Source organism: Leptosomus discolor, chromosome 13, assembly GCF_034619465.1.
Source record: "Leptosomus discolor isolate bLepDis1 chromosome 13, bLepDis1.hap2, whole genome shotgun sequence".
Taxonomy (NCBI): domain Eukaryota; kingdom Metazoa; phylum Chordata; class Aves; order Leptosomiformes; family Leptosomidae; genus Leptosomus; species Leptosomus discolor.
Genome location: NC_141403.1, coordinates 7,435,033 through 7,455,785, shown reverse-complemented (window position 1 = coordinate 7,455,785; position 20,753 = coordinate 7,435,033). Strand labels below are relative to the sequence as shown.

The window sequence follows — 20,753 nt, the reverse complement described above, 5'->3', positions numbered from 1 at the left end:
TTTGCGTAGTTCATTTAACACCTGCCTCAGCTCCCTTTGGATGCACCATCTTATTCTTTACCCAGGTAACTCAACTGTTTTCTGCTTAAAACTCAGGCACAAATGATTTGAATATTAAGTATAGTTATTTAGTGTGTTCATTAAATCGAGATTTTCTGTCATATGGTAGAATTCAGTAAGCATCACGTCAGAAGAGCATGGAAGGTATGGTGGATTTCAGGTCAAAGGGTTTCTCTTGTTTAACAAAGATGACAAATGTAAGACAACTGTTGAGCTAATTTTAATAGGCATAAATATTTGGAGTGTATAAAGGTAGTAAAGCGGACGCTTACATGTAGCTTTGAGCTGTTATTTACTGACAGTCTTTGGAATGTGCAAACAAAAAAGTCGCTTAATAGTAAATAAGTTACTAAAAGTTGTGTTGTTAATGTCAGTAATATGAGCAGCTGAGGACTAAACAAAGGACAGCAGAAATATTACAATATTGTAAGAAAGGGATATTTCTTATAAAGTGTTCTTTGTAGCATATAATAATGGTTCTGCGCAATCAAAGAAATATTGCATTTTCCACTTTATGGTACAGAAATTAAGTTGAGATAGTATTTCCTTGACACATTTTAAGTTCTTACCCAGACTTTATGAATCATTAAATAAAGACAATAAAATTTTCTGGTTTGATAAAGGTTTCAATTGTAATATTAGGATGTGTTAACCTCCTGGACCACTCTATTGTTTTAAAGTAGATTTATACCCACCAGAAAGTGCTTCCTTTAATGGCCACTCTACAGGGAATTCAATCCATCTGTCTCCATTAAGAGAAAGAGGAAGTGTTTTATTTATGGTGAGACTAAAGGTATCCAGGGTTGATGTGTTCTGCATTTTAAAGTGACGGAGAGACAACTGGGATATGCTGTTTTCCAAACTCTGGAGACCAAGTCTCACTTTATAAAGCGTTCCCAAATCAGATGGTAAATGTATCTAGGAAGCAACAGAACAATGAGTTAGCATCCAATCTAGATATAAGCGTAGGTAATTTACGCAAAGAGAGGAAGTTTTCTCTAAAGGGGTCAGCATGGACCTAACCCCATCTGCATCAGTCTTGGTGCTAAAAGTCTCATTGAGTTCAAAGGCAGCAACACCAGGTTGACTGTAAGCACTTATGGAAATACTAGTTTTACACTCTAGGGGCATTCGTTGTCATTATTCTATCCAATTCAAATTACATACTGCACTGATTTCTGAATGTGAATCCTTAATGCCATTTAAATTGATATGCATCATTAACTGGACTATTTGTTGACAAAAAAAAGGAAAAAGAATATGCTTGATCATCATAACTTGAGAAAGCCAAAAATTAAAAATGAAATCTGGTGTGCAAGTGAAAATTTCAGTTCTGCTTTTCTTGAATATTTAAGCAGTAATATCTGCAATATTTACAGCACTACATGATTATTTCTGTTTAAAAGGAAACTCAAAGACAATTTAAATATAGACAAATCTCTGTATTGTTTTACATCGTATGTTATTTGGTTCTTAGCCTGATGTTCCACTTTGTTTTCCATGGAAACCGGATTTGACTTGCCGTTGCTTCCATAAAAAACCATAACCAACTTGGATATATTTTCTGACAACTTTTCAAAGTCTGTTTTCGTTTCTTCTTGGTGTTTTGTGAAATAGATCCTCCATCTGCCTTCTGAACAAATAAAATAATGAAAATAAAAAGGAAAAAAAAAAAGATTAAAGATGTTTCTGTTTTCATATGTTAACCAAGGTATCTGAGATAAAATTTGTAAGACGTGTCTTAGTCTACTTGAGGAGTATTAATATGCAAGTGCTTGATCGGAGTGCTAGTCAGCTCCCTAAGGATATTGTCGTCTCTTACTATTACAAAGGGGAAAATACTGTCAGTACCAGTAAGTGTAATGACGTATTGTGATGAAAATATTCTCACATTATTATTTCAGAATTGATGCATAAACCAGTTGATGTAATGGCAGAAGCTATACCTGAATTCATTTGCTTTTTTCCTAAAGGCCAGGCAGAAGTGCTCCTCCTCTCCTGAATTTCTAATTAAAAAAAAGATTGAAGACCAAATTAATACTATTGTAGAACAGTGTCTAAATGATAATAAATGCCTGTATTCATCTCTGGTGAGGCAATTGACTATTATATCATTTAGGTTAAAGATTTAACTGGGAAGTGTACAATGTGATTTTCTACTTAAGCATCATCTCCTACATATCATCCTATCTAATGAACTGACTCTAGAGCTAGCTCTTTAGTATGAAACGGTTGTAACAGGAAGATTCAAGTATTTTTCATTTTAAAGTATTTCTGTTTCATTTATACAATTTATGTTCTGGATGAATCAGCACTAATTGGATGTTTTTAGTGCCCATTTTAGGGGTTGATGTTCCTCCCACTGATATCAGCTCCCATTGATTTCAGTGGGATTTGGTATAAACCTAAACTACTTGTAAACGTTAGATAGAACCAAAGTTGGAACCAATGTTCTCTTGAGATCACAACCAAGTTTGGATTTGCCATTTATTGTATAAAAAGCCTTAGAGGAACAGTTTCTCCTTCTATCAAATCAATGCATTCTGGTAGAAACAGAAAACTTTTTTTAAAAATTTGAGAAAACCCCATGTTTTATAACTTTAAATACGCTAAATATTCCTATATTTTATTCAGAGAAGTCTCAACATACAATCTAAAACAAAGCTGAAATTATTTGCTTTTGCACAGTAACAGCTTCCTCTTTTTCTTTCTGGGTTTCAAATGATCAAAATTTAGAGGTGATAAAGCGGAGGAAATGTGTTGCACTGGAAATCTACTCAGCCTCAGGAGGCTGTTGCTGGACAAGCACCATCATGTCAATGCCCCTACGTCAAGCAGAGATGCCATGGGAGTTAGGAGGAAAAGAACTAGAATATTTTCTGTAATCTAAGGACTTGTCTATACTCCCTATTTACTTCTATAAGGATCATAAAAAATACATCAGTCTTAAAGGCACGTACTGGGCTCAGGTTGCCTACTGAACTGGCCGGGGTGTGCGGCGGTTCCCTCCCGGCTTGCACACCAGCTTGTGTTTGTGTTGAAGCCTCAGCACAGGCAGGGCACGTGCCCTTCTTGCCTTGACAAAGAGTGCAGTCACAGGCAGCGGGGTCAAAACTGCTCCTCTCGGCAGTGATTACTCCGTCAAGAGTACGTCCAGTTTCTACATTGTCTCCTGTTTTTACATTATCTATGCCAAACAATGTGGAACAGAGAATGTAAAACAGTCTTCTTGAATACAGTGGAGACTTACACATGGCTTGCCCCACTATTTACCTCATTTTCACTGTGCCTAGCAAGTAGCCAGTAAGGTATTCGAAGCTTCAAAAATTGTCTGCAAGTAGCAAAGTAGAAGTAAGACTTGGAGAGGCAGCAATTTGTAAAGAGAATAGGCCAAACTTGTTGCCGTTTATGCCACTATAAATCTGGAGTAACAAAGCAGAAATTATCCTCTGGCAAATAGTGGTTATTAAATGGTACTACAAAAACCAACAGACACACTAATTCGCTATATAATGACAACGTTCTACTGGGACGTGTTAAACCATAACTTGTTTATAGAAGCAAATCACATAGCTGCAATCTACAGTCCGGAATGAATTCCTCAGCAAATGATAGTTTGAGGATAATATTGACCTGTGGCATTCAAAGTTACTGAGGCAGATCTTTTTCCATCACGTCTGTCTTTTAGCCATGTTTGAGCCATAAACAATGTTTCTGTCCTTGAAGCTGCTGACTCTTTCACAATAATCTTCTCCAGAAGCCAGTCAGAGCCTTTCCCTTTTTCAACCACCATCCTTTGCAGAGTCCCAACATCTACTGCTTCGACTTGAAAAACATCCACCTGAAAAATTCAGAATCAAAAAGGCACGTGGAAACAGCACCATCAAACTGAATTAACAGTATATTTTGAAATATGAAAGTAAGAGGAAAATCAGGATTATTTTTTCATTAATTCAATAAATACCAACAGAACCAGAGATGACAAGTTCAAAGATGCCAAACTCCTGCATTAAGCAGTGTTCCCTTTGTTGTTCTGCAGTTTACTGTTAAACCACCCATTTCCCCACACAGATCCATCAGTTGCTTATGCTCACTTCTTGAGGGCTTTTCCGTCCCAAATTTCACCTTAAACGATTTACAGGGATACCATTTTAAACATCTCTTGCTCTCAACAAAATAGACCCCCCAGGGCTCCTGTTTGAGGGCTGAAATGCAGGGAAGGAGGAGGGCAGCAGAAGTGAACATCACAGAATAGTATTTTCTTCTCTTAGGAAAGAATACCAAACTTGAGCTGAATTAACCTGTAGGATTAGTTTTAATAAAAGTATTCAAATTTAAGGAAAAATATTAGCTAAAGTTATGTTTAAGTCACTTCTACTATTCTCTGTAAGTTAAAAATTCCACGAAATTTTTAAAATGTTTAGAATACTGAAGTAAGATCCCTAAAGAAAGTGGTGAGATGTCAGACATTAAACATTTTCACAATATGTGGTTTCGGCTTTTTATGGGTCTTACACTTACTTCTTCAGCTGGAAAACAGAGATTAATTTCTTGGCATGGAGAAATTCCACCTGTTTTTCTTTATAGATTTATAAATTATCATCTCATTTCTATTAGGGTTGATAACTGGTAAAATCTAGTGTTATTTGTGATGGAATTTCCAGCATGATTTTTGAGAGGACTGGATTGCAATAATGATCAAAACCCCTTGAGTCCTGAGGAATCTTCTCAACCTAATTCACACTGAAGTTGCTCAGCCAGAGCAAGAGGGCAGCAGTACTTATTCAAAGGATTACGCAGAGATGAGACAGAAAAAAGCCGTTCTCTTGCTCCACTGGACAGGTTTTCCAGGTGAAGAACTGATGACAGATTTATGTCACCAAGACCAGTCTGATCAACTTGAAACTTAATAAGATCTGCCATAAGCTAATATATTGAGCTCAGAATTGCAGATGATATATGACCACCCATTAAAAGAATTCCCAGAAACAGGAAAAAAAATCAAGTTTTTTCTTCTTTAACTTTTTTTCTCATTTTTCATTAATGTAAGTCCATGTGAATGTGAATGTATGTGTTTGTGAACTACACTTTTAACAGTTTCCCCAAAATAATCACCAACCTGTCACTGAATTACTCCTAGAATTGGCTTCTCCTAGACTGAAAGGTAGTGTTATGCAAAAACTGCTATAGTGCGTGGTCTAACCATCACATCTGCACTGCCACCCCTAAGTTATCGTGTGAAACCAGAAAATGAGAACAGCAAGCTGACAATGATTTCAAGGAAAAAGTGTTAAAGAGGCACTTGAATAGCTGTGCTTCCTTGTGATGAGTCAAGGGTATCAGCTGCTTAGTGAATTTAGACTGGCGAAAGCACAAGAGTAAAATGAAGGTTCTCGGGATAACGTCCTGCAGCAGCAGGGCAAATACATTGGAAGGGCTGAAATTCTAGATGGAGTGCAAGACTGCAGGGAAAGCGGCTCCTCTTCACATTTTCCTTAGGTAAATCAAACCAGAAATGTTTACTGTCAACACCGTGGTAGTATTTTATTACCTATTGGACTAATCTAATGGTTGAAAACCATTAATATGAACTCTTAATTTACCTTAATTGCGATATGAGTTTGATCACAGCTTTATTCTGTCTTTAATTGGATCATTCTTGAATAAAATGAGATGGCTTGTTACACTTACTAAATAAAATGTATTAGGGCTAGAAGACGGGTGAAAACCACAGATAAACCCCAGTAAGAAACATACAGATCCCTGTCTCTGTTAGTAAATAAATATTTTAAGTTCCCAAAATGTGAAAATTTGTCTTAAAAATTACTGCTTGTCCTTGCAAATGGTTATGCTTATATTAATGCATGATATATTTTATTGGAAACATAAGAGGAAGCTTCTGTCCGATTAGAATACTTGTTAGAATAGACTTATTTTTAAGGGAAAAGAGTTTTCCAGAGAATGACTAATTTAGTGACACTGTCATCAGCATCTCCAAAAATCTGTTGTCAGTGATCCACTTTTGGAAAGGAGAGAGTGTTAAGTATAAAAGAAAAACACAGACAGTGTTCTGCAGACTTCTAGACTTGTGCTGTCTCCAGAAGAAGGACAGTTGGGTTTAATTTGCACTAAGCTGAGTTAATAAACTCTATTAAGCTAGAAAAACTTTACACAACATCAGCAAAAGTATTTGTGCACCATTGTCCCTAGTGGTAGTGATTCTGAAAGCACTTAATAACTAGTGCAGCATCTACTACGGGTTATTCATAACCTGGATAATCCAGCCACAGGTATCAGCAGTTTGTATGTATAGGTAATGAATGTGACATTTTCCGAATCCTTTTTTCCTCTGAAAATAGGTATATTTTGGCTGAACAAACATTTTTGAAATCTTTAGTTTGTGTTAGACACACTACTTCATCATTTGTCAGTGTGCAACCTTAACGAGCCTATTTTAGAGGATGTAAAAATCTCAGAAATCCACGGTCAAATTTGCAGAAGATTCAGCCGACCAATAAACTGCAAGTTGAAAAACTATTAACTGGAGCAGGAATTGTGACAACTGGAGTAAAATCACTTCATAGACAAGATTACATTTCCTCTTTACGTGTACATTTGAAAATCTATGTGGTGTAATGAGCTTTATCGTAGTCAAGAGACCAAAAAAGAATAGAGAAAGAGCAGCAACTACAATTGTTAGAGCTAGATGAACAATTTGCTAGGGGTAATTTATTTGCCAAATTTAATCCACTTTTCTCCTTGCAAGCTGTCTGCAAACAGACAGATGATGACATACATTTCATTACAATTTTAAGGAATTGAATCATTATTAATAATTTAGTTAATATTTTTGTGGATTCATTTCAGGCCATGCATTAGTCATAAAACATAGGAAATACTCGAGTTGTTGACAGGTCTCGTATATCACATGATACTTTATCTCTTATCTGATTTACAAACAGGGACTTTCCAAGTTACTGGAGGCTTAATTCTCCTGAAAAAAAGAGAAAGGAAGAGGGAGAAAACACACAAAAGAAAAGTTTTATATTCTGTAGGTTTAGCTTTCTTTTCAATTTTCCCTTAGGGAAAAATGTTAATTGTTTTTTAGTTACTACTAGCAAATTAGGTTTGAATGGAGAAAAGTCACCTTAAATATTGATAATAATACATATTGTCTGATTCAGCCGAGCTGAATATTGAATTTTCTCGGAATAGTATTAGAACTATTTGTGTGTGTGTGCAGCCATCTGAATTTTCTTAACTAACACTGTCTGGAGAAAGAAAGACATTCTCCAAGGCTGAGCACTGAGACTGACAATGTGAGAGCCACACGTCCTCCGCGACCCAGAAGAGCCACCCTGGCAAAAACAGAATTGGTGCTTTTGGTATTTCTTGGACAAGAAATAAGCACTGAAAAATTCCTTTAAAACAGTAGTTCCAGCAACCTTTTCAGGCTATTTAAAGTTTAATTTTTGTTAACTGCTTTTCAGATTTTCTTAAAATGTTTGCCCTGGGACCCACGTTTTGAGCATTTCCTTTGGATCTATGACCCAGACGGACTGTGTTCACTACTCTCTGGTGTCAGCGTTGGCAGCATATCCCTGTCTGTTGCAGTTGCAATAGCTCTTGTAACAGAAGAAGCATTTGAACAGTCACTGTGCAATATTTACCTTTATAAATGCCAATCATTTTATAGGCTCAGTATTGAGACTTGATGGTTTGTTAATGACGGTATTCCCAGCAGAACTGAAAATGGCAAGTCAAGACACACCATATGCTTAATTTCATCAACCTGTATGCACAAGTGATTTTGCATACTGGTAATGTTACTATCATTTTAATAGGCTTTTATTGGAAAAGGAGTTAGAGTGTCTAGATAAAGGACCTTTTCTATTAAGCTTAGCAAACCTATTGATTTGCTGCCTGATTATTTTGATCTCACTCGTTAGTCTGGAGAAACTCCACTTAAAACAGAAGAATTTCAGCACTGGGAGGCAAAATAAAGGCCCCTGCAACACTGAGCCCGTGTCAGAAACAGTGCCTGAATGTTCCTGTAGAAGGAGACAAATGAGAAAATTAACTTTTGCTGAGACGTCACCCTTCAGACTGTGGTCCCAGGGGGTCTTCCAGTTGTGCTGAACCGATCTCCTCCACCCTGTCCCAAACGCTTGTCACGTCACTGCCTTCTCTCAGATGGAGGTGACCACCTTTTTAGCTATGCCAGCATAACCACACAATCAGCTTCTCTCCAGCCAAATTTTATCAAGACAGACCACGTGAAAAAAAAACCAAATTATTAACAATATCCATTGCTTAAACTAAATAAACATTTGGACAGAGTAAACATATGTCACTGTGCCAGGAGACTTAAGGGGTGGGAACACTGGGTGGCAAGCAGCGGTGGTGACAAGCACTGGTAGCAGCACTGTTTTGGTCTGGCTCAGCTGCAGGATGAACAGTACATCTGACCAGGACCTCAGCATCTTACAATGCGTGTCCTGTACAAACACTTCTTTAAAAATAAGGGTCTCCATGCATCTGAAAAAGCCAACCCCAAATTTCCTCCTAAATTCACATGTTTTTGCAAGTATATTTTTTATGTTAAAATCTCATCCAGAAATTAATTGAAAAACTTTATCTTATCGTGAAAAAAATTAAATTTAAATTACAGTGAATGCATAATTAGAGGTTTCTGATAACCTACAATTATCATGGTTCATCCATCTTCAACAAGTTTAGTGAAGAATAAATGAAACATAGGAGCAGTAACAAAAAAAAAAACCCAAATATTGTTTGCCCTGAACTGGCCTTATGTTAATTTGCTTAGTATAACTGGAACAGAATCTTTTTGAAACGGGATTTGTATGCATAGAACAGCACAGGAGTAAGAAAGAATAGTGGTATGTTATAATAATCAGCAGCTACGACCATTCAACTAACTTGCAAAAGACATTTCAATCAGACTTCAAGTCTGATTTAATAAAATGCAGAAGGACTGGTATCAAGACCGACACCACCAGCCCCATCCAAATCTGTAAACACACGTTATATTACACAATAGAAATTAAAAACCAAAACAGAACAAACAAAAAACCCCAAAGACAGACGCCACTTTGGACAAATTCGAACCCATCTGATGCAGCCTGGTTGTTGGACTGATTTAATAACAGCTGAAGTTTGAGATCTGGCTTAACAGGCAAAGAAAACAGGATGGATGTAATTTTCTTCAACTTTAGTAATGCATATGATTGTATAATATTTTGATTAAGACACCATAATCCAATATTTAAATGATTCTCAGGTGGGCTTAACCTGGCTGATGACAGAACAATAAAATGTCTAACTGGTAAGTGTCCAAGTGTAGCTGTGAATGAAGAATATTTTCAAGCACATTTCACTGTAGCAAGGCCAGTGAATAAGCTTTTGCTCTTTAATATTTTCATGAGTCAACTGGAAGAAAACAAGATTTTAGAGATGACGCAAAAACAATTGCTAGTTATGACACTTGAAGAAGTAGGGTGTTAATTGAAGAGTGCTCTGAAGAGATTTGTGAGAGTTAATAAATCACGGGAAAGCCTGCCTTCCAGTGAATCAAGCAGCCTAATCTATTTAACTTGTCAAAGGCATACAGATGTGCTTATTGCCATTAATACTGTCAAAGGCAGCAGAAATTTGGTGTGAGAGCGCTATCCAGGCTAACAGTCAAAGCCGTGACAAAACCCGGTTCCTAGAAGTTAAAGCTTGACAAATTTATATAGAAAATAGCGTGAATCTTTTTTTTTTTTTTTTTTTTTTTTAAAAAAAAAGAAGGATATTTAAACTTTGAAACAACTTTCTAGCGAGATGAACACTTCGTCACTGGAAGCTGCTCATTCCGAGTTAGATGTATTTTCTAAACTATTTAACTTGAATTGAAGTTAATTCTGTTCTTGCTGCATCGAAGATAATGGTTGAATATTTTATTTGCTGGAAAATACAGTCTTGGATTGACTGTAACTATTTTAAGATTTTTGATAAATCAAGCTAATAAAGTCAGCTGTATTTTATTTTAAAATTTTCTTGTTTATTAAAAAAAAGAAATAAATGTGGCATAGAATTCACTCACCCAAATTTGCCTATCTAAAGTAAGTCTATAGTCAGACAATTTCCCCGCAAAATCTTGAGAAAGCAGCAGGCTCTCTCTGAGGATAATTAGTTATATTTTAAGATAAATGTCCAAATAAACAGAGAAGGTAACCACTTCCTGGAAGCATCTGCTTCACTCCCTTTCTGCAGAAGGAGCTCCAACCATCATGTTAGAACAGATGTGTACATTACAGGCAACTAAAGCTATGTGAGATGTATTTCAGCTTCAGAAATGTAATTTATGTAATTTATTTTTGAGCCGTATATAGACAGAAAACCACACCCCCTCAAGTAGTTAATTTTAGAGTTAATTAACTTTGTCTAATTTTTAATTTTTGGTAAAAAATTTACATTTTTTTCTTGCCCCACAGGAGTATGTCAGGAAACCAAAATTAATGATTCCCACAGCTCTAATCCATTGGCCGGCGTTATATGGGCGAGCTAGGTGATTGCAATGGCATGTTCTGGCTCTGCCTCCCGTAGATCCGTACTGGCTGACTGTAATTACAGACTGGGAAATACCACCCTGGAGGTATCGCTGAGAACGGCACGTGGCTCACGTATTTGCTACTGTGCTAGCGTTAGATAAAGCTTTAGTTACGTTGATTCTTTCTGTGTTTCTCCTCACCGTTTCTGAGAACCTCCACCAGCCTTTCCTTCACTATGATGATATTCCTTATTTTCCTAGTTTCCATCTGATTAATCCTTCTGCTCGATGACCAGACCATTTTACTGTTCACTTCTGTACTACTTGGCCAACAGCCTACCGCTATGATTAATACACTTGGACCAATGGCATTTTGCAATTATTTAATCATTATGCCAGATATGCTGTCCGTAAGAGAAGCTTTATCTGCAGTTACAAAATGTATTCTAGATGCGATGAGATGTGGACGCCACAGACAAATACTGACTTCCTATTACTGGCCGCAGCACGCTGTCCCACATTCTGGCCCTTCCTTGTGTACTGTGGCACGCGTGGATTTTTCTCCTGACGTAGTTTTTTTTAAATTGCCAACGCTTAATCTGTAAGTGAGTACTGAAACTGAACACCAACAGTCACCTCTCACTGACAATTTTTGTATGTGCTGCAGTTACCATGGTACCAACCTGAGCAGTTGATGTCTAAATATAGGGCAGGATAAAGAATATATCTTTTCAACAACTAATAGAATGAAGTAAAATTCACAAAGATTTTACTGCCTCAGTCACTTGGAGTACTTAAAATACTGGCCACTTTCATCACACCGAGATTAAAATACTTAAACATCAGTCATAACGTATGCAGTGTAGTTTACTGGCTTTGATGGAATTGATCTGAAAAGAAGCCACAGGAAATTTGTGGGTAACTCACAGCCATACATCAGAGCATACAGCAAGTCTATCAAAGACCATGTAAAGAAGCACAAAGAATTCCACTAGCTGAAAAATTTTGGGTGCCAGAAGCAATATGGAGATACCGTAAGGATTTCACAAAACTGGGCCTTGTTTTTTGCAGAATGTCTGCACTGAGTGTACTTGGTTCAATAAAGTGTTTGTTGCGGGTACCATTTATCAGCCCTAAACTGACTCCTGAAGTATGAATAAATACTACTAGGGTTTCATGATAGCTGAAGTGCATGAAGAAGCACCCTGAGATTGCTTCGTCTGCCCTTACAGTTTTTTAGGAGAACATCAAACAAGGCATCAATGTCATGGCAATCTGAAAGAATACGGTTCTTGCAGCACTCGTCCTCACACTCATTTGTCTGAGTAGATGACCAGAAGCTTGGCTCTCTTGGTGACAGTGCTGCTGTCTCAGACATGGGGGGAGCTACAAGGATCTTACTGGTGAATTAATAATATCCTATACATTATCTACCAGTTCTCTGATGGTTGCATAGGTGTAAGAACTTTGGAAAGACACAAAGCAACTTTTCAGATATAAGAAGCTAATTTGGTCTTTTACTATCATGTAACTTGGCTCATGTAAATAAAAGACCTGTTCAGTGCGAGAAGTGTATCTCCAATCCACTGCAAAGTCCCCTGAATATTTAAACATTTCTATGTATTTCTGCATTGCTAAACTGTTGTTTGTAGAAGCCCTGACATTCTGTGAGACTAACACCAGATTTTGATGTGATTTCTAACAGAAACACTGTTCCAGTTCACTAGCTGTTACTGTACAGTCAGGGGAAAAATTATTGCAAGGAAAAGCACATTTTAAAATGTCAGAACAACTGTTAAGATTCAGAATGTAAATTCTGTCTGTTATACCCCAAAACCCCCTAAACCACCAAGTCCAGACTCTCTGACTGCAGGGGTTCTTGGCACAATATGTCATTGGGCTGGTATAGAAAGAGACGCTCAACCCTTGAGAGTCTTTTTGGAGATTACTTATGAAGGGAAGAAAACATTGGGAAATTTCCAAAACATGTCATGAGCAAAATGTTGCTGCAAAGGCAGGAGTCTTGCTTGCAGAATCAATTTACACGTTGTCAATTAACAAAATACCTTTAGTTTATTTTCATTGAACAAGGAGAAAATCAAGACTTTTCTGTGTTTCTCTCTTACTTATCTACAAGCAAAGTCATTTTAGGGCCCTACAATATTCCTATGCTGATATCTACTTTTAGAAATATAAAGACACTGTGTTACATTCACACACTGCTCCTATAAAATGTCAAATAAGTAATGTAGAGATGGGTACATGCCAGCTCTGCCTCTTACTCTGTAAAGCAGAAAAATTCTGGGCCACACTGAAGTAGATGCAAATACTATAAAAACACACTTAAAGTTATGAATCTTTGTAGTTCGTTTCTGTTCTCTTAGGCAACATTTCTGGATGTGCATCCCTGGTCCCTCTTCATTAAAAACTACCAGTCTAGAAATCAGATTGCTCACTTGTGGAATTATGATTGAAAGAGAAATCCGGGAGAAATACATTAAACTAATTTTACTCCATGAGGACAAAAGGACTGCAGCTCTAATATCCAATTAAATCAGACCTATCAATAAACCATAACCTAAATTTCAACATTAGGGAAGACAAACGTGCCTTTATCAAAACTGAGTACCCTGATCCACAAGTATTTAGTCCCTTAAAAATAAAGATTTAAATTCTCTCACTTTTCTTAAGACTAGGCATTTCAAATAGGCAAAATCCAGTAAGATAATGACCCCCTTCAACTCCCGCTGAATTAATGAGGCTGGGGGTAGTTAGAAGCTGAGCTCCTCCTAATCCCACATATCATGTCTCTGCTTTGGTTATCAATCTAAGCCGATTTGCAAGCTTGCTTCCTTAGAGAAAGTCTCATTTTTTGGCAGCCAACACCAGCAGAAGGATATAGTTGACTGCATGGTATTTCCAAAAGGGGGACAGGTTAGAATATCATAATCACAGTATTCATGGAGATTTCATAAAGGCAGAAGAGTGCACACACCTTAAGAAAAACAGGTAGCACTGTCTAATGCAAAATGTGCTCAGCACTTCTGGTTGCGAGACAATGCTGTCTCTTTTTCTAAACTTTAACTATTCCAACTCACATTTTCTGTAACAGAATCTTTATTAAATCGTTTTAATCCTCAAATGTGTTCTCAAATAAAAATCCCCAGGAAATACAAGCACTTTGTTTATTCCATGCTTTAAAAATCCAGTGACCTTTTTAGCTGAAAATTTCACTCCCTCTATCCGGAGCTTCCATCAGGGACTAGGTTTTATCTCAAAAAGATATGCATTTTGCTGTAAATCTGCAACGTTTCTGCAGCACATTCGTTAACTAAATTCCCTCCAATTTCTGTTTATACTGACAATGCTACAGGCAAATGCATCTCTGGCAGCTCTGCTGGTCTTTGGTCTGTGTCTAGGAGCTGTGAGACTCATTCCTGCACAGTGAGTGAATGACCCTCTTGGTAGACCCAAGAAAAGTCCGGAGGGTGGTGGCTGACTGGAGAGAGACCAAGGGCCAGACTGAGGGGTGGACTGACAGCAGAAAGGCAAAATCTAGGGAAAGGATCTTTAGCCTGAAGAATAGCATGGCAAGAAAAGAGGTATTAAAGGAAATTGAGTCTCTTTATAGCTCTACTGTGAAGCAAATATGCAGGAAAACCACTGGCATGTCACTGAAGACCTTAAATATTTGCAAATTTGAACCAAAAAGCACTCGATACAGTCAGTTTATTACTTGTCAGTAGTGTTAGCATCAGCTAGATAAGCATCAGTATTTCCCACATGAGATGGATAGAGGTAGTGATACACACATGCACTTACAATCACAGAGCATTTCACACTGAGCTGCATAGGCTCTATGCTACTCCCATTAAGTCCACATGAATTGGACTGGGTTCTAAAAGTGCAAAATATCGTGCAGAAATTATAAGTATACCTTTCCTTTAGTGAAATTGTCATCCTCTTTTCGGAATAGCTTTCTTCTGCCAGTATCTCCCAAAAGACCTTGCAGCGTGACATACACATCTGCATCTGTCCCTGACCCAGGAGGTGCTCCCGTAGTGATACAGAGAACATAGATTTTCACTGTTGAGAAAAAGAGATCAAAGGTTTACCAAAGCTTAATCAGTTTAAAAATATGTAATTTAATAAATTACTACTATTATATTTTCATTTTTGGTCCTGCATAGAGAGATCAAAAGGCCAAACTGTATTATAAGGCTTAGAAAAGCACATAGAAGCATTGTAATTGAAATTTAAGAACCACTATTTAAGGAATAATAAGCTAAATAGTTTGTGAGTAGGCCTGAAAGAAAAACAGAAGAGAAAATTAAAGAAAAAAAGAACACATCACAAATTGTTATAAAAACATGTAAATAATACTCTACCACACACTTGTGTGCATTTAAGTATGTAACGCTCCTATGAAACAGTTTCTAGGCTATGGATGATACTAAATATTCCAAAAGCACTTCTCTGCTCAGAGCCTCTCGGAGTTCAAATGAAGCTGATCTCTGTTGGAAAGACAGTAACTTTTGGCTTTCCTCTGGATCATGGTCCAGTCAGTGGCTGGCCGCTCTACGCTGTACCACATGCAGTTACTGGCCTCAGCAGAGGATTTCCAGCAACAAGGTGACATGCCATCTTACTTATAACTCTTCAGTTGAGCATTTCTTGGATGAGTGTCCATGTTAAAGACACGTTTGTACTCCCATAGAAATGCATAACATTTAAATAAGAAAGGAGCCGCACTCCCAACATAAGAAAAGGAGCCACATCCACAAAACATTCAATCAAAAAAGAGAAAAAAATATGGGGAGAAGGTAAAGACAACAATAGCTGTCCTCATGTTAAACGCTCCTTGGAAAGAGGAGCAGGACTTGTGAAGATTTAATATCGGTGCTCTTCCAGAAAAAAAAAAAAAAGAAAAGTAATTTAAAAGACAGAGTCTTCCCATGGAATACTGCAGCAGTACTCTTCTCAAATTCATATTCAAGAAGCTTCTGCCCAAGTGCTTTTTTTGAGACTAACTCTGAAAGCACAGCAGAAAAGGCAAGGAATACAAGGATTACTTGGGCTACTGATCTAAACCCTTAACTCCTGGGAAACACTTGGAGGAGATGGGGATATTCTCATTTAGGACAAGAGCTCTTCCATTCTTCACTAAGTTTGATTAAAAAATCTCCTAAGAAACACAAAGCAAACTAAAAAGAAAGTTGAGTCTTGAGGTGATCAAGGCACAATTTGCATGAAGGTGATGATGTATGACACCGTCACAGAAGAAGAATGCCTGAAATTCTAGGAACACAAACTGATGAGCTTCTGTTGTGAGGGGCCATGGATCTCCTCCTTATCTGATATTGCAGTACAAGAGTTATTTCCTCTGGATTTCCTTTGTTTCCTCTGGGAGAGAACCAAATCATATTATTGAGAAAAAGCTGAACTCTGAGTACTATTCAGAGCTTTTAAAATATTTTCAGTGCTGTATGGATGCTCTTTCTGAACACTGGAGTGGATTGGACCTAGCCATGCATCACTAGCTAAAATGAATAGAAAGTATCTGCTAAATCCTTTGGACTGCTCTGAAAATCAACCATCATCACAGACCAAATCTTTTCCAGTGTTTCTGATTTGTGACAAACCTGCTGGAAAAGGAGAGCCAGCTGTGAGAACTGGAAGCTCAGCCACTCTTCCTCCTTCTTCATCTGCAAAGTTGCGAAAAAATGGAAACTCGAGAACATTTTTACTTTCTCTGTGTTGAAGCTTTACCTTAGCAAAGAGCAAAAAGAAATACCTTCAGCATCTGTTGTGCTTTAGTGGAAACTATAGCAAGAGGCATCCTATTAAACAGCTATGACACATCTGCTTAATATTAAAAAAGAAGAGAAAATAAATTTTTCTAAAATGTTTTTGAAAGTAACCTTTTAAAAGAGAAGGAATAGATGTCTTTCCCAATCAAAAATAATTAAAATGTTGTAAATGTTATTGCTGCAACAAGGGAAAAAAATATTTGTAATGGTTCAAAAAGGTTCCTTTATGTAACCTGTTCATCCAGCATACGGAAGAAAAAGAAGTGTTGATATGCCCATTTCAGCTTATGAGAAATGTCAATATGCCACAACATTTTTCAGTGCAGAATGTTTTCTCATTCTGAGTAATAGGAGAAAGAAAAAAACTGTTTCTGGGAAAAACAAAAACAGAAATTAAGAATGTTTTATGGAATGTATATGTATCTGTACGTAAGTATCATATGAATATATAGAGTATGTTACTAAATATGTTTAATCTCTATGAAATTCTGTATATGAAGTTATAAAAGGGTGACCCTGAGCTAAGTAGCTGAGTCTTACTGTAAGAAAATATATTTTAATAGTGATGTGTCTTACACTATGGTACTGCCAGCTACACTAAGAGATAAAGTACCATTTTCTAAAGTATTTAAAGGTAGTCTAGACAACACATTTGAAAATATGTTGCAGAAAGTTACCCTGCTTTGAAAAGGACACAGAGGATTTACTCATACATTTCTTCATGACCTAACACTCTAAAATGACCAGACCCTTAACCCAGTAAACTCAACCATCTTTGGTTAGCAAACCTGGCTGGGAGGTGGCAGCATTATTTTGTCTTCAAAAGACACCTATTATTTTCATTATGACAGACACATTGAAAAGGTTTTTTTAAAATGCAGTGAAAAGTGTAACATTAATACAATTTCCCTTTTGTACTAACATCTACATTCCTGAACAGTTTCTTGAAAATCAGGTTTCATTTACTGTGCTTTATTTCTTCAAGAAGTGAAAGAAACAAGAATAAAGATGTTAGTTATTACATGCTCCAGAAATTAAGCATATCCTAATTAATTTTTCTGGACATTATTTTATAATTATTTCAATTTCTTCAAAAACATCAAGAGAACTATTTTGCAGTTACAGTTATAAAAACGAATTCTGAATCTAAATATGGAATTCATCCAACTGCACCTGCATTTGCTTGTGATGGAAGGGGGAAATCTCAGACTCTCTGTGAGGTGAAATCTTGTAAAATCAAAATAAAATAGCATAGAAATGACTGTCCTGGTTCTAACCAACAGTGTAAATAGTCTGCTAACATGTCTTTAATAATAGATATTACCCACAACCTCTTATACCAACCTAGTTATTTCACACAAGGATTCAATCAGTCCTGCTATGGAATCCGTGGAATGACAGAGGAAATGTCTTCCTAAAACCCCAATAATTTACATATACCCCAAAGCAGGAAAATTCATATTTTGTTTCTCTTTCTAATCCTACTTAATACAAATGTGCATCTTCTCCTTACTTATATAAATGATATTGATTTTTTTCCCAACTCAGCTTTGAGTCATTGTTCTGAGCTAATGCAGTAAAACAGGCTAAAGGCTGCCACGGTTTCCAATGGCCAAGTTTCTATTCTGAAATATTTACTGTGATCCACTGTCTCCTACACTATCCAAGAAGCAATCTTAATTTTATCAATAGATTTGTTAGATGGCTATTTCATCTGGCTACACAGATGAAAGTAACTACCCGCCTCCCATTTAAATGTCAGGGGGGTCAGCTCACTGATAACATGTGTTGGATAGGAAAACTGTTTTGTTCTCCAGTTTTTAATGAGAACAGAATAAAAACCTTAATGGGCAACAGTGTGTCTGCAGTTTGAAAGAAGACGACTCTTTCCCTCAGACTTCTTTTTATTTTGCCACCGTAAGAGGATAAAGATACTTCTTGTATTGTGAAGTGCCACAGCAATTTCAGTGCGATGTCAGATTTCAGCTTCAGCGTCTTGGATATCAGAAGAAAGATTGTCACTTTTGCTATTCACTTATTTTTTTCACATGCCAACTTAAAAGGCAGATATTTTCATCAGAAGGCATTTCTAGTGTCTGGCTTAATTATTTGCCTTGGATCACTGGGTTTACAACATGTAACAGCCAATTTGGAGTGATGTAAGTACTGTGATGTATGCCAGTGGGTATGGTTCTGAAAAGACACCACTGGATATGCTGCAGATGATGGCACATCTGTATATGTGCCCTCTAGAAATCCACCTCAGTTTACAAGAGTTTTGTTATCCATAGCTATCCTAGCAAGTGTTTTGAGCAGTCTCTGAAATTATCACTCTACAAGCATTGTTACCAGATACATAGACTTTTTTAAATTAAAAATTATGTAATTTCAGACAGAACTGGAAACTGGAAGCAATAACCACAGAATATGAAAAGAAGGAGAACTTTACCATAAAGACACAATAAGTAATTGCTTTTTTTTACCTCATGACAATGCCAAGTCTCTCCTTCTCCAGCTTCTTCAATTTCTAGGCGAACTTTGAATATAGTATTGAATTTCTTATTTAGTTCAATTGAAGTCTCATAAATCTGCTTTTTTTTAAGGGATCCTTTGGGGAATACGACTGAAGTGCAGATACCTTTTTCACCACATAGAGTTAGAGACATTTTAGGATTCATGGAGCTAGAAGAAATATCACTAGTTGTGACAAGAACATCCCAAGTCCCTGTTGAAACAAAATGGTAGAAAAAAAATAACAGGTTTGTTATTCAAAATAATAGAGCAATTTTTAAAAGGCTGAGTTAGTGGGAGACTAACAACCCGTTTGCACCTTTACACTGAGCTAAAATATTGGCATGTAACGGGTTCATTCCCTAACATTGATTTAGTGAAAAGCAGATTTGGACACCAGCCCATCCGTAGCACCAGCTGACCCTTTAGAGATGGGCCAGTCCAGCAGCATCGCACAGATAAGACTGCCAGGTCCACATTAGACACTTATGAACAGCCATGCCAATCTGTTGAATTTTTCCCTTCATAAATGTTTGCTCTGTGCATTTTAATTCCTTTTTTCATACTAATCAGCACTCAAAAGCAGCATAATTTCTACTAGATAGTACTGGTTATTAGCTCTGCCTTTGGTCAGGGGAGGGCACTTTTTGATTTTAACTTTTTGAGGAACTACTTAAACTAGAATGTTAAAATTTGCTACATATATTCTATAACATGATGCTGATGAGATAAACTGGGTCAGATCTTGAAATGTGGTATTTTTATCACGGATCACCACAATTATCATGCCAGAAAAGTACAAAACTTTATTCATTTCTTCTGTGAAGAAGTGATGTTTGCTGAGAGATTAAAAATAGTCCTATAGAACAGCACACAGATTTGCCTACTTTAGGGACACAGAAAACACTCAAAACCAGAAGTTATACTTTAAAATAATTTTGCAAAATTATATTGAAAAAGAATGGTAGCTCGTGTTCAAACTAAAGGTCCTGTTTGAAGCATTTAGTCTCAGACATTCTGGATGAATGGGCAGTCACTCAAAGGCTCCTAAGGACTGCAGGCTGATACCAGGTGGGCTCCTGAGTAACCTCTGTCACTCTATACTGAACACATACTTAGTTAAACCTCCAATCAACAAGACAGGTTTCAGGATCAGAAACTTGTAGCCATCAAAAAAAAAATCCCGCTGAGTTACCTAACTTTAATATTTTAATTCATGTTAATAGAATATATGGAAAATTCAGGGCCAATAAAATAATGGTTTCCATTTTAAAAAATCATGAGTCCTACGGAGAGGCTTTGGTTGCCTGGGCTGGTACAGAATTGAGCATGAATTAAGCATTTTTTATTAAGATAACCTAGTTCTGTCTGCACAAAGTGAGGCAAAGTATGGATTTAATAATTTCAAACAGCTCTTTTGTAAAACAGAGTAGCTTACTCTGACTAATGGAAACAGTGACTTTCTGAGTTTATATCCATAGTCCTGTAAAGTCCAGCTTCCTAACCACAACAGGCAAATCTTTATTTGCTACTATAAACTGATGCAGATAAAGCTTTATTACTTTAGATCAGGTGAGGATCTGTGCCATAAATTCAGGACTTGGTGAAGGTAAAAATTTAGTAGTGACCATCTTTAAAAGAATCTGAAATAACTTCAGATGTTACGACTTTATGGATAATCATAAATAGCTACCATTTTCATGTCTATGAACACTAAATATAAATGAAACCAGTGATATCCATGAAAAAATGGAAGTAAAATGAAAATTTGTCGTATCCCATGTGACATGATCCAAGATTTTTTAGCCCTTTAGTACTGA

The 20,753-nt window shown here is 36.8% G+C and overlaps 1 protein-coding gene across 1 annotated transcript in view; it reads right to left on the bottom strand.

The window, feature by feature from the left end:
• RP1 (RP1 axonemal microtubule associated) overlaps nt 1-20,753 on the bottom strand; it is a 165,028-nt gene that overhangs the window by 13,977 nt on the left and 130,298 nt on the right. The window contains exons 45-51 of the mRNA XM_086472701.1: nt 18,906-19,147; nt 16,255-16,381; nt 14,550-14,698; nt 3,694-3,901; nt 2,007-2,066; nt 1,515-1,693; nt 756-978 (exon numbers count right to left, since the gene is read on the bottom strand). Of these exons, the coding sequence (XP_086328827.1) occupies nt 756-978; nt 1,515-1,693; nt 2,007-2,066; nt 3,694-3,901; nt 14,550-14,698; nt 16,255-16,381; nt 18,906-19,147 (1,188 nt within the window). The remainder of the gene's footprint in view (nt 1-755; nt 979-1,514; nt 1,694-2,006; nt 2,067-3,693; nt 3,902-14,549; nt 14,699-16,254; nt 16,382-18,905; nt 19,148-20,753) is intronic.